The 23,682-nt window shown below is 54.2% G+C and overlaps 2 protein-coding genes across 22 annotated transcripts in view; one reads left to right on the top strand and one right to left on the bottom strand.

Moving 5' to 3' along the window:
• Positions 1–727: 727 nt before the first annotated feature.
• On the bottom strand, positions 728–2,897 carry LOC122382429. Its single transcript, XM_043367730.1, has 2 exons — positions 2,819–2,897; positions 728–2,553 (listed from the first exon to the last, which is right to left on the bottom strand). The coding sequence occupies exon 2, from the start codon at positions 2,470–2,472 to the stop codon at positions 1,168–1,170; it is 1,305 nt and encodes a 434-aa protein (XP_043223665.1). The 5' UTR covers positions 2,473–2,553; positions 2,819–2,897; the 3' UTR covers positions 728–1,167.
• Positions 2,898–3,122: 225 nt separating this feature from the next.
• LOC122382427 (MAP7 domain-containing protein 1-like) overlaps positions 3,123–23,682 on the top strand; it is a 34,206-nt gene continuing 13,646 nt past the window's right edge. For 6 of the 21 annotated variants that reach the window (XM_043367723.1, XM_043367721.1, XM_043367713.1 and 3 more), the window contains exons 1-5: positions 7,854–8,014; positions 16,539–16,625; positions 19,785–19,907; positions 21,840–21,952; positions 22,868–22,963. In XM_043367723.1, coding sequence (XP_043223658.1) covers positions 7,873–8,014; positions 16,539–16,625; positions 19,785–19,907; positions 21,840–21,952; positions 22,868–22,963 — 561 coding nt within the window. In that variant the 5' untranslated portion in view covers positions 7,854–7,872. Of the gene's footprint in view, positions 3,372–7,833; positions 8,015–16,538; positions 16,626–19,784; positions 19,908–21,839; positions 21,953–22,867; positions 22,964–23,682 lie in introns of those variants that run through there. The other 15 variants (XM_043367725.1, XM_043367719.1, XM_043367709.1 and 12 more) reach the window with 14 other exon arrangements.

The following is a 23,682-nucleotide window of genomic DNA, read 5'->3' as shown; positions in this document are numbered from 1 at the left end:
CGCATAGATAGGTACTGAACTGGAATGCTTACTGCTTAATGTGCCTCACCAGGTTGTTCCATTTGAAATGATTAACATTGCGAATGGCAACACTTCCTCAGTAGCTCAAAACTATTGTTCGTTTTCAACGTCACCTAACAAAGCGTCTGACTGCATATACCTAAAGCACCGTACCAAGCGCGGGTCCGTTTGCAACGGAGAAATGTTAGTTGTTACTCACATACATAGAGGCGTCAATCCCGTGCGCTGTGGCGAGCTTGTGAAGCTGACGTGACGCCCAATCTCAGGCGGAGGATAGAGCACAGCTGCATATCACCTGCTGTCCCTCACACGCAGTGGCAGCCGATAGACCGGCGCCAACTGTGCACTGTGCGAAAAAAAAGCGGGTATATCAAAGGAGCACGGGGCTAGGAGCCAGAACCAGTTATGAAACAGCTGCGAAACAGACCTCATGTGACAGTGGAACACAAAAGCTGGATCATTTCTATGTCTGGGAAAGGCGGCATGAATTGAGTGAAGTTTCTGATACAACCACCGTAAGAACCTTCGTGAAACCCAACGCATTTGTATTATCATCGTTACGATGACTAATAAACTGGATACAAAAAGCCATATTGACGGATGCACAACTCAAATAAAGACTCATTCCAAACTGATTCAGTTACACAACTAAGTAATCACTCCCGACCAACGCAGACACCCAGCAAACTTTTCCGGGACGGTAAAAGAAATCATTAGACAATATATCAAGCAGCGAACAGTCGCATAGGGACAATAATCGACTTGGTTTTTCCCTCAGGACAATCCAGTTAACCATACGAGTCCCACGTGAGTCGATAAAGCACAGCCCACAGCTATTGACCATCACACCCGACTGACCAGCAGCGCATATTATACAGCATCCATCACATAAAATTCCACGCAGAAAGACAACAATCCAAGACAGGATTTTCTGGGACACTTCGACAGCTTCGCCATATGTGATATAAACCACCTCCGTCAAAGCAGCTTCACACAATACCTGGCACTTATCAGTTATCACATCACGCACGTCTGATTCTCAGAACCAGTGTGTCACCCACATTATCCCTCGCCTTCCCCACAGCACGTAACTCGTCCAGAGGTAACCTGTACTCGCCAGTCCGGTCTGAAGTTTCGCCACTCCCACTAGCTATGCCTCAGCAGCTCTGGCCGCATTGCTACCTCAATATACTCGACCATGTTCTTTCTCGACTTGACGAACACATGCAGCACTCGGTCGGAGAAGCCCAACGCGATGCGCTCGATGGAGTTGAACCCCAGCTCGATGACACACACGGGCGTTGTGAGGTTCACATCGGAGTGGGTGTCCGGCTCGGCGGTCTGCCGGCTCTTCACCAGCGGGTCCCGGCCGCCCCGCACCCCAGAGTGGAAGAACAGCAACTTGCCGGACTGCGTGCCGGCGACGACCAGCGAGCGACGCGCACACAGACACAGGATGTTCTCCCCGAGAGCCGGCTGGACGCGGGTCAGCGGCTGGTCGACGCGGCCCTGCAGCCAGTAGGTCAGCCCCCGGTCCAAGTGCCAGTAGCCCATCATCTGACGCTGCATCAGCGTCGAGCAGAGCACTGTGTCACGCACCACCCAGGCGGGATTCTCGTAGCGCAGCTCGCTGTACATCTCCGGGTGGCTACTCCAGGCGGCGCGCGCCTGGTCCCACACACACAGCTCGCCGGTACGCAGGAAGCAGATCAACCGACCCGCCCACAGACTCCACTGGAAGGCGGCGTCCGCGCAGCGCACGTCATAGAGCGGCTGCAGGCGCGCCCAGCGCTCGTCGGCGCTCACCCGGTACACGGTGATGCAGGTGCGCTGGTAGACGTCCTTGAGCGCCGCCAGCTGGTCGCGGTGCACGCTGACGCGCCGCTGGCCAGTCATACTCTCCGTGCACATGAGCAGGCGCGGCTGCGCGCCGGCGCGGATGAAGTGCGTGTCGGCGCCGGTGACGACCAGCAGCCGGTGCTGCCACACGGCCGCCAGCTGGTTGATGTGGCCGTCGTGCAGGTAGAGCCGGTGCTGCTGGGCGTCGCGCGCGCCGCGCTCCAGCACGGTCAGCACGCCCTCCGAGTCGGCCACGAACAGCCGCCTGCCGTCGCCCAGCAGTGCCTGCACCGTGAACGGGAAGTTGTGCGTGTAGGTGACGCGCCACGGCACCTGGGAGCGCAGCTGCGACTGCAGCCAACGGTGGTACAGCTCCAGCCAGCGGTGGTCGGCACTCTCAGTGTCCAGCTCGCCCTCCACTGCGACTGGCACCAGTTCGGCGCGCAGCTCCTCCAGGACATCATCAGGTACTTCATCCTGAACTGCGTGTCGGCAGAAGGTGGAGGCGAGCTGGTGCCACAGCTCACATACCTCACCAGCCACCACTAGGTCAAGCCCCTGCAGGTAGCCAACAATCTTCTCCTGCAGCTCAATTGGTAGCTCAGAGATCATGATTTCAGTTCAAGTTCAAGTTTAGCATGAAAGCTTGTTGCAGCTTCATACAGTGCAGCAGCCTCATATGACTTGTATGCTCTGTAAATAAGCCCCAGTGATTAAACAAAACACATTAGGGTCTGACATCAAATAATAGCCAAGCAAAAAAACATAACTAGGGAAAAAGTAAAATTGCCACTGAAGAAAAGAGCACAACTAAGAGCAAAATTGACTACCTAAGTCAAGATCCTTGACTTAGGTAGTCAAGTTTGAGTTTGAGTTTCCTTAAGCCTTAGTATTCGTCTATCCACCTACTCCGTAATTATGGAATCATGAAAAATGCACCCAGTCTGTAACTACGTACCAAAAAATGATAATAAAACGCTTAGCATCCAAATCAAATAGCCATACACAACAGCTAACGACATAAATGTCAACAAACCAAATGTCACAAACGCGTCAGAATAACCCATTTAATGGAAAAAAGATGCCGTAGGTAAATAAAAATTATGTGTCAAAGACATACCTGAATTTTGCTAATTCTTTACCGAAAGACTTATGTATTTTATTTTATCCCACCAACTGTATGATTAATATGGGTTAAACATAAACATTGCGAATTCAAATGTAATATTTTCAATAATTCAAAGGCGCATCAAGAGCTCAACGTGCGAGCAGCCTCCGCTGCGTCCCCTTGGGTTATTTGTTTGGATGGTGATAATTTCTCGGCAGCTGGCTAATTATATTCCTGAGGAGATTAACAGCCGCCTTGCGAGAGATAACACCAAAGAGTATCCGCTCGTTCTGGGAAATTATTCAAAATTCATATGACCGTAACATTTCATGATTCCGCACTGCCAAGCTGACAAACATGGCTGATCTGATGGCACCTCCCGTGGATCCCCTACAAAACACCGGTAAGTTTCCGGCGATTTTTGCCCTAAAGCGGAGTTTTCAAGTACTTTAAACTTTCACCCACCTTTTCATATTGCAAAGCGTCCATCATTTTTCTCCTACTTGTCCTGAAGGAGCCGGGGACACCAGTTATATATTTGTGACGATCCCGACGCACTTTGTTTTGCTTGTCTAGCTACTTTTTATGGCATTTTCCACTAATTGTAATGCTTTTAGAATGTGTAGCTACAATTTCTTTAGTTTTTGAATGCATTTGATATTTTTAATTAAAAGCAGATGCTTTTGGGTTTCTTTCTTTCCTCAGTCTGATGAATGGCTAGGTATGTCCGAGTTGCGGATAATTTGATCTGTCAATAATGTGGTTTGGTTTTGCCAGTATAAGCCAGGTTGAGCGACAAGAAATATCTATTTTTTTCATGAAGGAAACCTTAAATTTTATTTCTTGTTATAACTGTACATAATAATTTTTTATCATAGATTATAGTTTTGTGTGCTCTCAGCCCTGAGCCCTGGGTTGACCCGGCTAGTTATTATAGTATCAGCATGTAGAATTGTTAAGTTATTTGAAAAAAACCTATTCCAATAATTGCAAAGGAAATATTCAAATTTTTACCTGTGGATTTTTAACAAAAATAGACACCTTGAGCTGTAAGATGCACCTTGAGCTAAAAATCTCAGAGGCTTTCATAATCCTACAAGCTATTTTACTTATTTGAGATGCTTTAGGGTTAGAGCAAATTTGCAGTTCTTATCCAGGAATTTTCTGTTAAACACAAACAGGAATGAAGTTGTTTCATCTTCATAAGCAGCAAATCAGCTGACATCAGCCAGCAAACTTAGTTATAAGATGCATAGTTATTTTTCTTTTGCATTACTACAGCAAAGTGAAAACTAAGATTTTGCTTCTTATTCTTTCTCATTTATTATTGTTGTGCTATCATTATAGGCATAATTTTCATAAAACTTAATGAAACATCTTTGAGGGAAGTGATACGTTTCATTTCTTTTCTAAGTATTTGAGTATTTAAAGTTCCATGCAACATGTTCACCTCACATTTGGTTGAAGCTGGAAGCAGAGCAGCTAATGATGGAAATGGTGCCCTAATCTGCAATCCAGGCATGCACCCTATGCTGCTTCTTATTTATGCTGACCAGTGCATTTCCTCAAGGTGCCCTTGCTCATGTCTATTATGAGAATTGTTGAAATACTTTTCATGGAAATCAGATAAGGATATATCAGATATGTGCTACAGTTATCACTTATCAGTTGTGATTTGTGTTAATTGTTAAAGTCATGGAGTGATATCACTCTGTTTTTCTGTTGTATCCCACTTTCCTTACCTATGTTGCATAGGATGCATGAAAGTCATTTGGATTGATAAGGTTTAAGTCCTGTTGTGGTGGACAATGGCTACATAATGTGTCATGGATAAGTACAGGTGAAACCATTCAATTTATCAGGCTGCTTTCTGCCGTGCAAAAGCAAATACCACTACTACTGTGTTGGGTCGCCCAACCTCTGACCCAACATAGTAGTTTTTGCCTCTGCACGGCAGCTTAGTGTAACACACTGGACAACTGGCTGCCTCATCCCTCAGTTGTGGGCTGCTACAAGGGTCTTCTGTTCTGTGGACTGCTAGAGTTTATTTTTGCCGGTATCTCTTGCTGTTGTTCTCTGCAATTCAAATCTACATTACATTGTTCTACTGTGTTGGGCACCAACCATGTATTGTTAGTGCTCACTGGCAATTGGCAGGGTTTTCTGCTGTTGTCAACCACCAGTGTCTTTGCGCCTTGCGGATGTTTATTACCAGGGTCTTTGCTGATATTTACTTCAGAGGACCTATCCAGCTTCTTTTACTGTTTCATTGCAGCTGGGGTTTGCCACTTTTGTCTGCTGCTGGGGCCTATATTTGCTGCTTCTCACTCTTGGGGTCTACTACTGCCCTTTATTGCTAGGGTCTGCTGCTATGAACTGCTGAAGTATCATCACTGTTCTCACTACTGGAGTTTACTGCTGCTGTTTGGGATGAAGATATTGGCACGGAATATATTCTGAAAGAAGTGGTAACATTGAGATGTCCCTGGTATTGGTATCACAGTTGATTGACAATCTGTGACTAGTTAGGGGAGAGTGGGGTAATTTGGCCGGTGGTGTAAATTGGCCGCCCCCACCTGTACGAAAGCTGATAAAAGTGAATGAAATAACTTTAGTCTCTATTCATTTGTCGTCGGCAGAACTAACTCGAGAACAAATGTCGAAACTTTCCCCCTCTTAGTTTTATTCAAAATTAATAAAAGGTGAATTTCGTTAGAAAATGGTAACTTTTACTTCCGTTTAAAAATTTGTATAACATGTAGTATTTGGGTTGCAAGCGAATTCCAACATTATAGCGCCATTTTTGAGGGTGTTCAGCGGTTCCAAGAGCAATTTCATCTAGTTCTGTACAGCCATGACGACTTTATAGACAAAAAATTTCAGAATGGCAATGTGGGGTTATTTGGCCGGGACTAGCGGGGCAACTTGGCCGGTGCGCTCAGAGTCACTATGCTGGGACGGCCGAGTTGTCATGGTCAATTATACCATAAAGGACATATTTCATGACCAACTTTGACTACCTTGATGCCACATTTCCTACTGGACAGCTGTAAGGGCATGTGACGTCATCAAAGGTTACCTAACGCTTTTTTGCTGATAAATACTTACAGAAAAAAGATACAGCCGCGCAAGTGGTATCATTGTGTTCAGCTCGTCAAGGCGCATCGAATGATATACATGATGACCTTGAACTCACGTAACCTTGAGGTCAAGCGACCTGAGGTAACGTGACCTGAAGCCAACCTTTGACCTTGACCTCTCGAGGTCAACACATACATGTTTCGATGCGGAATGACGAGAGAATTACGATGGTACTTTTAGTTTTGGCCTAGCTTGATTACTTCAAAAGCTTTTCGTAAAAAACTGTCATCGCATCTAGAGCCGTTATTTTGACTATTTTCGACCCCTGTGACGGCTGAGTCAACCTCCAAAATGCTTCAAGTGCGTCGTAAGACACGCGTCATTGCTGAATGTGAAGCTGACTCGCCTATAACAAAAATCATGGCCTCAAACTAACACCGGCCAAATTGCCCCACACCCCCGGCCAAATAACCCTGCTAGTGGGGCAATTTGGCCGCTTTGCAGACCTTTGTAATACGTCACAATTTCAATATAAGTAGTTACTCTATCATTTTAAGTTTACTGTCCAAGAAAGTAAAATGTATGCCACACCTGTCAGCGTTCAGAAAATGCAGAAATGTGTCGTCGATTTTTAGTTACATCGTTTTCTAAAAAAAGCGGCCAAATTACCCCACTCTCCCCTACTGTCAAGTTGGTGTGTTGGAATAACCGGATTGCATGACTTGAAGTTTCTCGCGCCGTCGCTTCTTTTTGACATTCGACCTCTCGTGACTTTATTGACCTCGCCTCCAAGGCCCACGCGTGTTTTCCGTTCTCGACGTGCTTTCTTCTCGGGACAGAGCGCAACACTCGGCCTCAGAAGTGTCCTTGTGATTATTGAACATCACGCTTTGGGCGCTCGTGTGGTGAACACTTGACAGAGAAGTTTCCACACTCCTCTTCTTCGTCTGTTTTTCGTCAGTATCCAGCGTCCATCCGTGACTCTTGATCGTCCGTCGACACCTGACCTTCGTTTGTCCGCGCACGTGGGTCCATCGGCCCTCTTCCTGCGTCTGCCGCTGCCCGCCCACCGCGCGTCTGTCGTCCGGTTCCTTCCGTCCGTCGTCACCTCGCTCCAGGTGCGGTCGCGCTGCCGGTCCCGCCCCGTCGGCGCCGGCGCGGCTGGCACGACGCCGTGCCCCGGCCGACCTTCGCGATCGCTGCGCTCCGTCGGTCCGGCGTTGCACGCCACCCGCTGACCGGAAGCGGCGCCGTCATCGGCCGGGCCTGGCGCGGCGCCCGGCCGGCCGGCTGGCTGACCCAGGTGACGGTGATCGGAGGACGGGTGGCGTGCCACTGCTCCTCCGTGAGCTGTCTGCATCGGGAAGGTGTGGCAGGGGCTGATAGTGGTGAAGGAGGGTGGCATTATTGGCTGTGCTTTTAGAGGTCCTCCATGCACATGGCGTTGTCAAATGAGGTGTGTCATGAAGTGATGCAGATAGTTGGAAATTTGTCACGTGGAGTAGTTCTGAAGGAAGCACATACACATGCTTTAGGACCATCTTTATTCGTTCATCAGAGGGACTTTTGCTATTCCCTTTCGGCTTTCATTCAAGGTTTAATGTATTCGTACCTGCACTGATTGGCACGAATCGCTCACATCCGCTGGTTATGCGTCATCTCTCTCATTATCACCGGTTCCGCTTGCATCATGTCGAAGTGCGCCTCTTCCGAGTGGCGGCTTCCACTGGTTTCTCCCCGGTCGCGCTGCGCTGCGGTAGCGCGGCCGGCCGCCGCTGTCGTCAGTCGGAGGTGGAGTGCTGTCGGTGGCGGAGCCCGATGCGATGCCGTGCTCGGTGGAAGTGAGTGCGGTGAACGAGTACCGCGCCGACGCTGCTGTCGGTGCTGACGCGGGTGTCGCAGCGGAGCAGAGCGGCACCGGACGGTACTGGCCGGAGAACGGACATGGAGTGACCTCACACAATGGTCAGTGACCCCGGCGGCTGCCGCCCGCCCCCAGCTGACGCGGAGGGGGCGGCGGCGCCGGGCGGCCGGCATATCCGGCTCGTGGGGTATTGTGTGCATTACGTAGGCTGCTACGGTATTGTCTGGTGCCTTGGTGTGGAGAAGAGTAGGTGAGCAATGTATTTTAATGACGGACAATATTCAGACGAATGCTTGGCATCTTCGTTGAACTTTGGTATAGATGTGGTGTTGTGATAGGGGGGATTTTCGTTACGTCAACCAAGGCGCAGCTTAGTTTGGTTCTGGGTCCTTCGACTAATAATAACAAGCTTTTCCAACCCCGCACTTTGACCAACAAGCCTGACTCCCTGAGCTATCCAGCGTATTTTCGTCTGACTGAAGGTCTTGTCCTAGTCTCAATGCATATTCACAGTTTGCTGGCTGGTCCTTTTTGACCGACGGCCTTTCGGTCTTTTTTTCGGGTCAGGTCAGGTGACCCCGACTCAGGTGTGGTTGACGTTTCGAAGGAATTCAATCGCCAGAATTATGTCGTGTCACGCCTGCTGTCCCGGAGCCAAACGTGGCTCAAATGAGACGCCGTGGGCAGTTCGTGTCAAAAGACACGGACTATGGCTCACCAAAGTGGCAGTTACACGGTGCTAAAACTGGACAGACCGTAGCCGGGTTCCAGTCGACGGTGTAAAATGTTCTGCATGGGACGACGGGACGGCAGTTCTGCAAGAATTTCCTGTTGGGATGCCTGTTGGTGTGCTTGCTTGCAGCCACTTGCTTCAATTTCTTTGGATTGGTTGTTTAAATGAGTCAGCTGATTGCAACATGGGTCGGAGTGGCATTCCGTGATTTTGGGTCCAAGAAACCTCGCTTCCTGAAGCTGCGGTGATGCACTTGCGGTTTTATCTGCAGAGCTGACGTGCACGAACGCTGAGAGGTTTCGCGGAGAGTGGAAGGCTTCTGGGTCATGTCCAAAGGTGAACGGAGTTAGGCCACACTCAGCCAACTGCGACATTGCCGTACTTTGGCGGAAACCAGTGAAAGTCGCACGCCACTCGGCAGGGGTCAATTGCTATCAGTTTCGTAAGTCTGAGTAACTTCTGTGTGTTATGACTCAGCTAGACTTTGGCCCGCACCTCTCAACCGAAGCCTTTCTCAACCTCGGTGGGGGAGGGGCAGACCAATGACGACACAACTTGTCTGTCCTGTGTGCCATGAGCTGTTCTGTGTGGCTGTCTGGCGGTCTGCCCTCCTGTGTTTCCGGCTATCTGGCGGTCTGTTCCATGACCTATTCTGCGCGACTGCCAGACGCCAGCCCTCTGTACCGTACCCGGCTCTCCGCGGCATCACAGGCCCGCCGCTGTCTACCGGCCATTCCTGTGATTCCGTGCCGCGATGACGTGGCCCGCCCGATCCCGTCGAGCTTATCACGGTGGCCGGACCTGTTGGGACGCGGGCGGCGCGCCAGCTGCCGATAATGGTCCGCTGGTCGCTGTCAGCCGTGTACACAGGACTTTGAGCCCCAGTGTCAGTCGCACCTTCTCGCCGGGAGTTCGCCTCTATGGCCGGTCTGTTGGTCTTGTCGTTTGCAACGCCTGTAAGGTCTCGGACCGAGAGTGGCCCCCGATGATGTCAGACATTTCTTTCACAGACTCATGATGACGCATGGGTACGCCTCTGTAACGTTCGCGAAATTCAAGGCGAGTTTTAAGGTCGTACCGGCAGTTCTGGATGGGTTGTCGATGTGTTTGACCGCAGTGGCGGGCGAGCCATGTGACCTGCCCGTGATTGGTTCGCCGGCACGCCGTCCGAACACTACCGCTCATCACCGTCCGGTCCATTCTGTTCAGCGCAACCGTTCGGCCCGGCACTGCCCAGGATTATTGTCCGAGCTCGGTAAAAGAGGGACCGTTCTAACCAGCTGTGGCATTGATTTAAGGCTGGCTCTACTGGTCTATTTTCATACGACCTTGCTGCGGGCCAGTTCAGTGCATCAGTCATGATGTAATTGAATAGATAGTCTCGTGCTGGTGTATCATTGCCGCGTCTCGATGGCGTGTGTTTTTCGCTGTGGCTCGGACGACGCCCTGACCTGTGGTGCGTGCCGGGCTGTACTGTGGTGCGTGCCTGATGACGCCTCCTCCCCTCCCCTCTCAGCCCGCCTCGACGTCTCGGAGCGGCAGTGGTGGTGGAGAATAGAGAATCGTGTGACAGTTGTGGGATAAATGACAGAGGAGATCACAAAGGCTGTCACAGAGGCGTCACAGAGGCGGCAGGGATAGCAAGGTGCCTGACAGGTGTAACAGAGACGGCAGAGAAGTGTAATAGAGGTGAAAGAGGCGACAGAGATTGTGGTAGAGACGGCAGAGAAATATGACAGAGATGGAAGATGCAAATGAAGTAGCTGAGTCGGCCACTTCTCCATCGCCTCCATCGCAGCCCTTCGGCAGACGTCATCCCCTGCCGGCCAGTCATTTCTTCCACACTTTATCTGTCCTAGAGCTCAGCTCGTCCACATTCTGTCCGTCCGCGAGCTTCCTGGACGCGAGAGCGAGCTGCTGCGGCCGCTCTGGTCGATGACTGGCGGCCGGCTGGGTTGCCATGACGGCTCACAGACGCGGACTGCGCTGTCATGCCGGCGGCGGTAGCGTGTGACCACTCGACGGTCGGCGCGGCGTGGTGCTGACCGGCGCCGCTGAGGCCCAACGTCGGCCGGAGTGGTACTGAACTCAGCGGAACGGCTGAGAGGATACGGATGAGGCTCATGAGGGTGGGAGACGGGAGTACCGACGCCTTTTGGTAGTTGGTCCGTGAGTAGGTAGAATAAAGGTAGGGTGGTAGCTGCTGAAATGGCTGATGTCAGATGGTCACTTTGATGACACCAGAATGAATCTGGTTATGTTGCATTTATGCTTCGTCCTCTGATCCATCCGTGTGATCTCCACATGATTGCATCAGTACCCCGGACCACCCCAGACCGAAGGTCCCCAGCCTTTCCCACGTGCCGTGTGTCACGGGTTCTCCTCTGAGCCTCATTCATAAACAGCGAGCGCTGAATAATCGGTTTCTGACGCGGCCGGCCCGGCCCGGTCGCCGAATTATCTGGTGCAGCTCTCGGTGACACGCTTGTAACCGTCGCAGAGTAAGAAGGAACCGAGAAGCAGTGCACAACTTTCGCTGACTGGGCAGGTTGGGTTTCGGTCTGCACCCCACCGCTGCACGTGTGCTGGAGAGAGGGGGAGGAGGAGGAGGAAAGAGTGACGATAGGCGGTGAGTGCCAATCACGTGGCCGCGCTCTGTGCCAAGAGTACCAACCGATTAAAACAAAGAGCCAACCGGCAGCAGCTGGCGGGCACCTGGAGCTCGTACGACGCAGAGTATGCAGCCGAAAGTTGATGGGAATGCAGTTGGTGCCGATTGAGTACCATCAACTACGTTGACTCAGCCTGCATCACGAGGCGCCACGTGCCCTGGTGCTGGTGACGTCACGGGGATGCTCTCCGCGGGGAGGACCTCTGACTGGTATGAGACTGGTTTGTTTGGTCAGCTGTGCAGAGGCCCGTATATCTGTCCACCTGTGGCCGCTCTGCCTGCGTACCGCCCCTATGCATCTTAGCCATCCGTGGCGTCTTATTGCGCCCATCTTGCCTCTGCGGTCTACATTTTGCATGATTCATCACTCAGCCCTCCAGTCACCTATCACATCACTCATCACCTATCACGTCCAGCGATCTCGCTCTTGCCAGCTCGCAACACCACCTTGTCACCTGACATGGTGGCATACCAAGACCAGCTCAAAGTAAACGGCCGTTGGCGGTCCGACGTATCCTCTCCGCTCAGCTGGGCCGGTGGCCGTTGGTGGCGCGGCGGTGAAGGCCGTCATCCGTGAACACAGGCCGGTAACGGAACCTCCGGTCGCGGCGCCGCGCGCGTCGGCCGGACGCCGGCCTTCCGTGGGCCGTCGGCTGAGCGAGCGAGCGGCTCCGCTACCGTCTGGTACCGTTACCGCCGCCCTCCCCGTGGTCCCCCGATCTCCATCGGATCGACCCGCGCCTCATAGGCTCTGTTTCTCTCCTTTGCTCTGCTTTGCTCTACTCTGCTCTCCTCCTCTTTCCTCCATTCTCCTCTCTTATTTTCTTTTTGTCTATTTTTCTACCTTTGTCCATGATTGTCCCACTTTTATTTTCTCTTGTCCCCACTCACTCACGATCTCTCCACCTTTCTTTTCGCATACTTTTCCTATCCTGCATCTTCTATCTTGTCTGTCTCCTGCTCACTGCCCCCCCCTCTCTCTCTCTCTCTCTCTCTCTCTCTCTTCTCTCTTCTCTCTTCTCTCTTCTCTCTTCTCTCTTCTCTCTTCTCTCTTCTCTCTTCTCTCTTCTCTCTTCTCTCTTCTCTCTTCTCTCTTCTCTCTTCTCTCTTCTCTCTTCTCTCTTCTCTCTCTCTCTCTCTCTCTCTCTCTCTCTCTCTCTCTCTCTCCCTTTCATTCTTCCCTCCCTCCCATATCTCTCTCCCTCTCCCTCTCTTTCCCTCTCCCCCTTCCTTATCTCTCACCCTTCCTTCTCACCCGACATCCTCACCGCCGCCTCAGTCGCCGAGCCCCGGAGCCCCACCTCTGTCCCGCTCGCCCCGATGACGTATCCCCCGGGGCGATGCAAGGTCAGCCGGCGGGTGGGCGTCGTGCCACGCTACCGGCGGCTCAGAGGAGCCACATCGATTAGCCGGCCCACTGCGACCTGTCACGGACGCCGCTGTGAAAGGGTGCGGCCGCGGTGGAGAGAGGCGCGCGATGGAGACGATGGAAGCGGTGGAAGCGATGGCACCGATGACGATGGTGGGGGTGATTTATTCCTGTGGTGGAGAGGATTGAAAGCAGCAGTGATTATCCGTATCGAGCGAATGATGCATCGGGTTGAATGTTGAATCGGACGGGATGGGGTTGATCGGACAGTGTGCTCTGTGTTGATGGCGGATGACGTGTCAGATGAGATCATCAGCGGCATATATTCACCAAAGGATTTACTAATGGGTGACTGACTCTCCGACAATGTTGGAATTGTGAATTTTGGTCCTGGTCCCGGAGAATAAAATCTGTCCGGAGAACCGGCCAGCTTTTAGAACACTCAACAGGAAAATCATATGTTTGGCCTACTAAATGTGATAGTTGATAAAATGTGTTCTCTCAATGCTATAGCTGCATGTTTTAGGCGTAATAATAACAGTTTTTCATTACACAGTCTGGAAATTTAAGAGATTTCAGGTGCCGGAGTATAAATTTGTAAAAGAGAACAAAATCGTTTGGACCCGACTGGGACCAGCAAAGGGCCTCATTTCCAACATTGCTCTCCGATAGGCTCAGGCTTGAAGTTAAGATCTGCCGAGGGAGATATTGTATGGGGTCGCCCATGTGTTTTGTTTTGTCATGTTTTGTAAAGGCCTGGCAGGGCCGAAGCTCAGACACCGCAGTTATTTCTTGCAGTTTCCGTCCTCGGGTCGCACTCTCCATCCCTTAGCTCGTCATGCATCCCGGCCTCGGGCCTTGGTCGTCGCCCTGCTCGTAGGTCGCTAGGTCCACGTTCCGATGTCGTCTGTCGCTGGTCGACTGTAGCCCCCGCCCCCGCCCCCGCCCCCGCCCCCGCCGCCCCCGCCCCCGCCCCCGCCGCCGCCGCCGCCGTCGCCGCCGCCTGAGCTACTACGCCGACGCCGCCGCCGTCGCCCCCGCCCGGGCTACTGCGCCGCCAGCAGTAGGGGCCGCCTGGCACTCGGAGACAAAATGGTGCAAGCTGCTCGTTCGCCAAATGACCTCGGCATAGAAGCTGGAACTTAGTTCGACCCGGGGGACAAAAGTCTCCATAGTTACCATTATTCGGGAGATCCCGGCTAATGATGACCTTGGGGTGTTGCGTGAAGGTCATTGATGGCGTCCATGGCTTTTCAGTGACAGGGACATGGTATTCTTTAGCTGTAGACCTGGGAAACTCCCGTTGTAAACTGACTCCCATGTCTGAATGCTGCCGCTAATCAGCGAGCAAACATTTGATGCCGCTGTGAAACGCAGGTGGCTGCTAGCGATTCAGCATGGCTACATCGCTGCCAGTCGGCTGCAGATATCACTACCTTCTCCCATCCCTTCCTCGAGCCTCGGCTCTGTCGACATTTACTGTCCCTCACCGGTCGGATATAGACTATTTTCCAGTGTCCGGCTGGTGTATCATTACCGGGACGTCAGGTGACCGCACTGGCCAGTGACCATGGAACGTCGCTCACCGGCCGCCGCACCTCGGCCAGTTTGTCTGTCAGTGGGTGGAGACTGGAGAGGCTGTGGTCCCGGGGCCGATGTGGTTGGGTGAGGCAAGAACGACAACACCGGTGTCTTGCATTCGTTTGAACCACGCGTTGATGCTAAGGCCTAAGACCGACACAAATATCGCCCAGTCGCTATTTGTGTTGTGACGAGGGCTGATGGCTGCCCCGGTACCCTCGCGGAGGTGTGGTCAGTCGGCTCATTTTGTGCCCGCTTCGTGTTTACCCGGCGAGGGCGGAGTCCGATCGATTGTTCTGCGGGGCTCGCCACGAAGCACCTCCGACGCAGGATATTGGGCAGTTAAAACTGTCAACTGACGCACGGTTCGATTGGTACTTGGCTTGGTTTTGTCGGACAGCGAGGGAGCGTTGGTCAAAGCAATGTATAAAACAACAGCCGAAGCATGTGAGCCTTCAGAGCTGACGAAACTGCCGGGCTGTGTTGGCATGTGGCATTTGTTGCGGCTGAAAAAGTTGCAGAGTTGCTCGCGAAATCTGGATCGATGGGACGTGGGTCAGTTAACTGCTCTATGTTGTATGAAAGTGGCATAAGTTTTTACGCCTGTGACATTCGGAGTATGTTCCCACGGAATAATTAAAGCAATACTCGTTGCTGTAGTCGTGCGTCTTTGTCCCTCCAAATTCAGTGTCTTCTCTTTTGGACTTATTTCCTTCTTGGCCCACGCCATAAAAAAGGTTCACCAAAGACCTACACTCCACACCAGTGCCCTGACCGACGATCCAGGACGCAAGGAATCCAGGCCAACACTGCCGACCTCCTGTCGATCAGCTCTCATCCGAAGGAGCGGGTCACGCAGATCAGGAATCCAGGTTCGAGCGGATCGAGGTCCACCGGACGCCCGCTCGGCTGCTTCTGATCAAAGATCACCTTGTAACTGTTCCTCTCGCATGGGGAAGGTGTGTGGATAGTGCGATGGAAGAAAACAGCAGAATTCCAGGACGAATGTCAGAGGAGAGGTGAAGTCCCAACTTCCAGCGGATGGTTACAGGTTATGTGTTCCGGCGACATTTGCAGTCTGGGGTGCCCTGAAACCCCAAACGCCACCATATCCAGCGGATGGGCAGTGTCTTGGTTTTGGGCGTTCTGGCGGATCGGTTCAGTAACCTGGCTGGCGGCGGTCAGGGCTCGTCCACACTGTGGGAGCCGCGCTGATGATACGTGGGAAGTCTGATAGATTATCAGCCTGCCCGATAGCGGCTGGGCGCTGTAATAGCGGCAGCGACCTTGGTGGAGCGCCCGTTTCGGCGGAGTTTGATGGAACATCCGTCACTCTGCGTCAGACCACGGCCCGGAAGTTGGCCTCGTTCATGGGTGACGTCTGACGGCCTCGTCTCGTCTCTTTTTCGTCCATGTCTCGCGCCAGTTGATATCCTCTTCCCTCTAGCCAGGTGACACATTTGGGTGACAGACTGTGACGTCACTCGGCGATGGTATGACTCACGGACCTACCTGTCGTCAGCCCGGCCTGGCCCCGAGGTTGTTTGTCACACGCGCACAGCTGGTCAGCTCGATAACACTGTGCGCCGCCGGCGGTACTGCCTCCGACAGCGATTAGGGCGGTATGTGCGCTGGTGGCGGCCGCTACCTGGGCTAGCTGGTGCATGGTTGTCACCTGTCCGTTACCACAGTAGACAGAAGGCACTGGTCAAGGGCAGGCTGAATAATTTATTTCGACAGGGTGGGTTATGGACTTTTATTATCTATACTTTGCTTCGCTGGACTCCATGTGACATCTCGTCAAATGGACGGATCACGTCAGGTCGGGAGGTTACCCTTCGGACATGTGTGTCACCCAAGAGGAGACGCTATCAGTGTCACTTGAGTGTATTGCCGTTATACCCGACCGTTGCCAGGTATTGTGGCAGGTGGCCCGGTCACCGCGGCCATTTGTGACAGACGCTGTAGGCAGATGGCTACGGAGCGTTGGTGACTCGCCCGCTGCGTAGGTCCGTTCATTATGAGTTCCCGGCTGTGTTTGTGCTGTGCGTGTGTGCTGCTTATCAGTCTCCGTCCGTTCCGCCCCGTGTATCACTCCAATATGTGACCGTCGGCTTTGCGCTGACTCTCCAGTCTCCACCCTGCGTTGACTGGCCGTACGCTGACTGTCCACCCTGCGCTGACCGTTCACCGTGCGCTGCTGGGTTTGACCGTGCGCTGAGTTTGGCCATCCACCGTGCACTGACCGTCCTCGCTCCGTGTTTTCGGCAGGGAGCGGTGAGGTGCCGGGCCCGGGGGCCGGACCCATCCAACGGTCCCCAGCAGCCACCACGAGCACCGTCTACACCCGGCACAGAGGTGGGTCGCTCTCGCGTGACGTACCGTGACGAGCGTGACGGCGGCCATCGGCCGGCCGCGCAGCCTCTCCCGCCGAGTGCGGCACCGTGCCGTTTCGTACTCTGGCATATCGAATCGTACTCCGACGTATTGTGTCGTACTCAGATCTACCGCGTCATACTCTGGCGTGCCGTGTTTTGTCGTACTTTGGAACACCGTGTCATGTCGTGTTGTACTCTTACGTGCCGTGTCGTGCCCTACCCTGACGCATCGTGGCGGCTACAAGACATGTCAGGGCTCTCCTCTCGGGCGGGGCTGCGGCTCTCCTCTCTCCCCAGAGTACCGCCGACTCCCGCACCGGAAATACCTCCGACCGCAGTGTTTGAGGGCGGCTCGCCAGACTCCCCCTCCGCGCCCCTCCTCTGCACCTCTCCCTTCCTGTGTTGACCTGCGGCTGATACATGGGGCGATCCTGCGCGTCTCACCGCACCTACTCAGTCCCAGCGTCAGCAGCCACACCGCAGATACGCTCCGAGGCGCGCCCGTGAGCCGGGCCGGGGCTCGGCGCCGCGCGCGTCGCCCGGTCTGTCCTGTGTGTGATGGATGGGAGACAGACGAGCGCCGTTTGGTGCCACTCTGTGCGGGGCTCTGGAGGAGCCGACGCGCGAGGAAATGTAGTTTATGAATAGGAATGTAGGATGAGGGAAAATTAAATATAATTTGTTGTGTATTTGTAATTTATATTTACTCGAACTAGCTGCCTTAAAATTAAAAAATCGCAAATGCGTTTCCTAAAGAAGAAATGCTCGCCTCTCATGTTATATCACTCTTGATTACTCTCAGAAAATTCGTTAGTCTCATTTTTCATTGATGTGTTCGTGCCATTCCGTTTGACTGCGGCGTAGTAGCCAGTTTTCGTCGAGCTGCCCGAATTCATCACTGTCTCTGCCGAGTGCGCTCCCCTCCAGCACGTGTAGCGGGGTCGTCAGCCTCGGGGTGGCACGCGTAGTCGACCTCCGTGCTACCAGCCGGCGAAGGCTGATCTGACCCGACAGGCCGGCGTTCTGTGCGTCTGTCATAGAGCTCGCTACTAACAGGCCCCCTCAGCGCTCGTCCACCGACATGACGTCCGACTACTGTTTTTGTTACTGCCCGCTCAATTGTTTAATGGTGAGCCGGAGCCAATTGGTCTGAAAACGTCTGATAAATCACCCGGCCGGTCGGTCCGTGGGTAAATATCCCGGTATGATGTGCGCCGTAACGGACTGCTTCCGGTGTGCGGCGGCTGCGGGGCCTATCGATCACGGGTCTGATCGGACCGGGCCGGACCGAGCGGGGCTGCGTGTGACGGCCCGCCCTGCCGTCCCCAGCTGGGGGAGATCCGCTCGGTCAGCTGGGTGGGCCTGTGACCGGCGCTCTGAGCCGACTGCCGACCGGCCGCGGCTGGGCCGCCAGCCGCGCCGGTTCATAGACCGGAAGACGCCGACCCTGATACCGGAAGCAGCATAAGCGGCTGCGGGGTGGTGGCGTAATAATTCACAGCGCGCGCCGCCCACTGAAGGCTTACCGGGTTCATTGCGCTGCGGGCGGCGTGGGTGTAGGGGCTCGCAAATTAGCGGTGTGCGTCTTTATCGGTACGTAAATGGGTGAAAATGACCGCTTATGAGTGGGTGAGCTTTCCATTTCGTTCAGAGAAGATCGTGCTGATCTCGCTGTTAAGCGTGAGACGGAAGGCAGCCGAAGTTTTTAGTGGCTGTTTTAGTGGGCTATAGAGACTGACCTCTCCCACGGTTAGAGATGCGCTCCTGTCTTATTGGTTCGAAGACACTCTGACTTTTGCCCCGCCGCACCGAAACTCTGCCTGGGGTCAACGTGTCGGTAAACGGTCGGCCATTACGGACATTAACCGGCCGCCGGTGACAGAACGGCGGCCAAAGAAAGCTGATGAAAGCCACTTGGCGCCGCGCTGCCGGCCCGACCCGGCCGCTCGGACGGTACCGTTACGGCAGGGGTGGTCGGCCGCTCGTTGCGTCATGATCCGATTCGGCCGCTTCGCGTGCAGCCCATTACATGCCGACAAGTGAAGTCAATTTCACAAGGAGCCTTTCATCACGATCCAATGGCAGGCATTCGAGCGGTCGACGGCGGCGGTTCAGTCACCTGGGCCGGTAGTCTGTCCCGTTCCGACCGTCTCCCGGCGCGGCGGGGCTGCTCTGGCCGTGCTGCGTCGGCTGGTATTCGGTCGACGGTCTGTGTATGTTAATGCCCCGACCTCCGGCGGGCTCCTGATAAACCCGCAGGCATCCGACGACCCGTCGTGGCCCGACCGGTGGAATGTCTGAGCGCATGCCGCCGGCCCGCTGGGGGTGCGGTCCGGTGCCGGCGAGCTGGCCGCTGGCGGGTCGCTATCGATTCCCTTTTCCGAGGAACGGCGAGCGAGGTGCCGTGTTCACTGTTGTGCTTGTCTGTCGGCGCGTAAATAGTGTTTGTCTGAGGCGCGAGACGTTACGTGATGTTTGTCGGATGGGCGCGGTGGTGCGTATTGTTTGTCTAATGTCTTTTAGTGTGGAGGGGTGTTTGCATAGCCTGCTGTCGCCAGTAAAAGGTCGTTTAGCTAGCACATTGAAGATGTTTGAATGTCGCTGCTCATGCTGCTTTGATTGACCGCGACGAGTGGCATTTTTCAGGGTCTCGATCAATTGATGAGCCTTTTGTCATTCAATATGCATAATTCATATTTCATGTGCGTTAGGATCTAACTAAGTTGTGTTGTTCGTTTTCCGTCATGCCATATTTGGTTGTGAACACGAAACATTGACATTGCTTGCCAGCTAGTTTGACATGTGATAGTGTGATACTAAACCTGCAACAGCTCGTGCGTACCTACGATGCAGTTAGTCATGTTTCAACGATAACGGAGTTCACAGTCGCAGGCTTTGGTTGGTGAGTCACACTAGCGGCGACTGATTATAGTATCAGGGGCGCAAAATGACCATGAAAGGACCGCGCCCCTAGCCTCAATAAGTAAACCAGCTGTGGTCGGTCATGCACTTGTGCGTGTCTACTCATGACAGCCGCTCGCCTACCCGCTCTTTGTACCGTGCGGTCGCATTACTGAATGCTGAACATTGAACATTGAACATTAAAGAATCCCATGTACAATGATTGACCGTCCGGCAGATGAGCCGTATCACCAGCAGTCGAGCCGTAACGTGCTGGAGGCGCTCACTCAGTGGTCAACGGAGTCGCAGCGCGACCAGGAGCCTCCCTCGCGAGACAGTCCCGGCGCCTGTACCCCGACAGGTACCCCGTGTGTGACCCTGTGTGTGACCCTGTGTGACCTCCATCTGACCTGCCTAACCTGTCTAACCCGCCTGTTGTGAACTCATCTCTGACCGTCCGAGTGATGCCTTCGTTATACTGACTGACGACGACTTGGAGCGGCGCTGTGGGCTGCTCCGTTCTCTATCTAGAGCGTCAGGACAGCTCAGACCTGCTCCTCTCTGCCCGGAGTGTGTTGATCACTAGCTAAACATAACACGTCTCCACTGAAGTGGCATGACGGCGGCCGTGTGCGGTGATTCATCCATCTACCCGACTAGCCAACCAGTCGTATCTAAGTGTCTGCTGGTCTGTGGTGTTTGTGTGCTCACTAACAGCTCTTGTACGTCTCGATTTCATCGTGTGCTGACACTTGCAGTGCCGTGATATGTTGTGTGGATTAATTTTGATTGACATCCTATCGCCTTTTTAACATAGTTCTGAGATACTGTCCTATGACTACTGATAGTGATTGCTGATTCCTCCCTCGTTTCTAATCAGTGACTACAGCTTGGTGTTTAAGTCACCCGGTTATATATCTAACCATGGTTGCCGTGCCGCCCTAGCCACCCCACCTATCACCGGCCGTGCCCGCGCATATCTGCCTGGTTAACAATAGCCCGTCCACTGACCCGTGTGCCGCCCACCCCGGCCCACGGCGGTGAACCGGTGCCTTAGCCTTACACTGACGGACACTGCCACCTCCCAATCCGCCCGGTCGCCGATCTCAGGTCACTGGCCCGCCTCGTACCGCCCACGGGGTTATCAGGTCATATGGCTCCGCCGCGTGCTGCCCAGCTACCGGGCGGATCTCGACAGGTGGTAGATAAGTCCGTCCAGCTAGTTGGACTGGTTTTTCGTAGTGTTTCTGGGTGATACCTGGGCCTGACCAACCAGTCGAGAATCGCGATGATGTAGTATGTACAATTGCGAATAGCTCGTTAAGTAGATAATCCGTCTAGCTTAGCGGTCTTTTCTCCTTTGTTATGTCAGTTCCAATCAGATTTCCGGGAATTTCTGAGTAAATTAGGTTTCTTCGTCGCTTATTTTAGACGAGACCCTTAAATTTGTCATCTTTTAACCTGTTTTTGTTATTATTGACATCTTTGTTTTGTAATTTCAATAAGCACACCTCACACCGGACGTTTACCGTCCCAGTGCTGTTTTTTGTTCTCACTTGTCCCACTGTGCGCCGTCACCGTGGGCCGACCGTTGACCGCGCCCGCAGCTGAGTGCGGTGCCGGTGACCGGACGTTGTCTCATGGCCGGCTGTTGAGACGCGCGCGTGCCGCCCTGATTCAGTGGCCTCCGGGGCGGGGCGGGGCGGCGGCTGACCTTGGGTGATTGGTGGTGCGCCGTGCCGGTCCGCGTGGGACGCTGAAGCGCAGCCCAGTGCAGGGCCTGCGTGGGTCGCTGAGGCAAAGACCAATGCTACTACTTAGTGCAGTTGTCCAAGAAGAGGCCCGGTGTGGCAGACACCTGTCAGAACTAGAGAGGAAATGGATGCCATGGTAGAAGATAGGAACTAGGCTGTCGGTCGTTCACGCATCACGCGAGGGAATAAGGCTTGCTAGATTGACTTCAGTTAGTCTCACCACTAAGTACAGTCCCTCTGTGAAACCCGCGATACCGGACCATTTTCCAGCCTAGGTATACCAGGTAATGAGCGGCCCGCCGACCACCGCGGTTCCACAGAGCCCGTGGTTACCGGTCTGAGTCGCCCGACCGGCGGCTGAGAGCTGCCTGACCCGGTCACCGGTCAGACTCGAACGGCTCGGCTGACCGCAGCAGCCGCCGGCGCCGCCCGTCTGCGGCCGACGCGTGACACTTGCTCGCCGACTCACGGCGCGCCCCGCCGCCGTGACGGTGCCCGTGACGTGACGCACCCCGTGACGCGCCCCCGCCGGCCCGCAGATGGCGCCGACTCGACTGGCCTCTCGCACAAAGAGAGGGAGGAGAGAGTCCGCCTGTTCAAGCAGCTTCAGATGGAGGAGGTGCAGCGGAAGAAGGAGATGCTGGCCAAACAGGTGAGCTCGATCGCCGTGCCGGTCCGGGCCGGGTCGCGCCGCGTCGCCCACGCGGCGCGGTAGCCGAGGCCGGTGGCCTGGAGCCGGCACCCAGTCGCCATGGTGCCGCCGCAGAGGTGTGTGCCGCGCCCGCCGCGCTGTGAGCCCGACCAGTGCCCTTGGGGGAGTGTGATTGTCCGTGTGGTGTGATTGTCACTAACAACGCGGGCCGCAGTGACATACGACCCGTGGCATTGTGAATGTCCGCTGTGACATAGTGCAAAGTAACGGTCAGCTGATTCTTACCTCGTCCTTGACTACTCTTTTCCGAATAGCGTTGATTCCGTTTCCTTTTTAATCTTCATGTTCTTGTGACTTCCCTATCCGTGGTATGTCCCGCGCATTTATGGCGCTCTCCGTTCTCGGATCTGATTTTAAGCAGCATATCCATAATTCATATCACTCCTCTTAGTAGAACATGATTCTCATCTTCACGCCCTGCCCCTCACCGTGTCTTGAATAGTTTTGTGACCATACCTAGATCGTTAAGCTAGTTCCGATTGTGCCGTTTGGGGAATTTGTTGTCTCGCTTTTCCATAAGGCCGCTGCCTGCCCTCCGCTTACACATTGCTGCGCTTCCAAGCCCGCCAACAGCTTCCCCTCTCCCCCCACCTGTGTAACTCCCGTGTCGGCCTGTAAGTGTAGAGGCTGGGCTCGTCCAGACTTTCTGTCACCCACCTCGTATTCTATCCCCATATTGACCCCCGATAGCCGCACTTTTCCCTCTTCCTCATCCGTTGCCCACCTGATACGCCCCGCTGCCGCTGCCGATCTCGCTGTCCGCTGTCCGCTGTCCGCTGTCCGCTGCTGTCCCCGCTATGCCGCTATATCCGCCCGCTACCCGCTGAACGGCCGGCTCGCTCTGCGTGCTCTCAGGACGAGCAGGCCGCCCGGCAGCGCGAGCAGGCCGAACGGGAGCGGCGGCGACGCTACGACGAGCTGCGTCTCAAGGAGCTGGAGCGACGCACCCAGGTGAGGCGCCGCCGATGGTTGGATATTGTAGGGTGCACGAGCCACGAAGCGCACACAGGTAACGTGCCACGTCGCCGCCGACCGGGGGCGGGGAGGTCGGCGGCGTCCATTGAACGCGAGCCGCTTCATGAGTCGGCGGGACCGTGAGCCGCCTCATGTGTCGGATAGATCAGCTGCAGGGGAGCCCAGGGGAACTCTGTCCATTCATAGGCGGCTGGCGGTGCCGCAGGGCCCACAGAGCTTACGGCTGGTGCTAGCTGGTCCTGACTAGTGCCGCTGGCTGGTGCTGGCTGATATTGGCTGGTGCCGCCGGGTGGCTGTGATTGTCAGTCCATTGCCCTACCGACGCGCATGGGCTAGTGATCCCAATTGGCCCGTTTCCTGATGCGTTGTTCGACTCAGCCGGTTGAGATCTGTTTTTAGTCCGGACTGTTCTATCGCTGATTTAGTATCGGAGGGGGCTGAATTCGTGCCTCAATCGGCTCCATGGATCAACTTACATCATTTCTTGCTTAATCTTTTGAAGGTCGAGCCTCCGGTTCAGGCTGTAGACTGGCTCACTAAATGATAGCGGCATCCCTAGCTGAACGATAAGGGCCAGGATTCAGACTGCGTCACACTCACGGCTCCGGAGGCGCGCGCTATCGCCTTTGTTTGTCCGTCTGACGAGCCCTTTATCTGCGCTGCCCCCTGGCACTGGGGGACAGGGAACAGCATTA

This window comes from Amphibalanus amphitrite, unplaced genomic scaffold, assembly GCF_019059575.1.
Source record: "Amphibalanus amphitrite isolate SeventyFive unplaced genomic scaffold, NRLGWU_Aamphi_draft 000139F_arrow, whole genome shotgun sequence".
Classification (NCBI taxonomy): Eukaryota; Metazoa; Arthropoda; class Thecostraca; order Balanomorpha; family Balanidae; genus Amphibalanus; species Amphibalanus amphitrite.
This window is presented reverse-complemented; position numbering and strand designations above follow the sequence as displayed.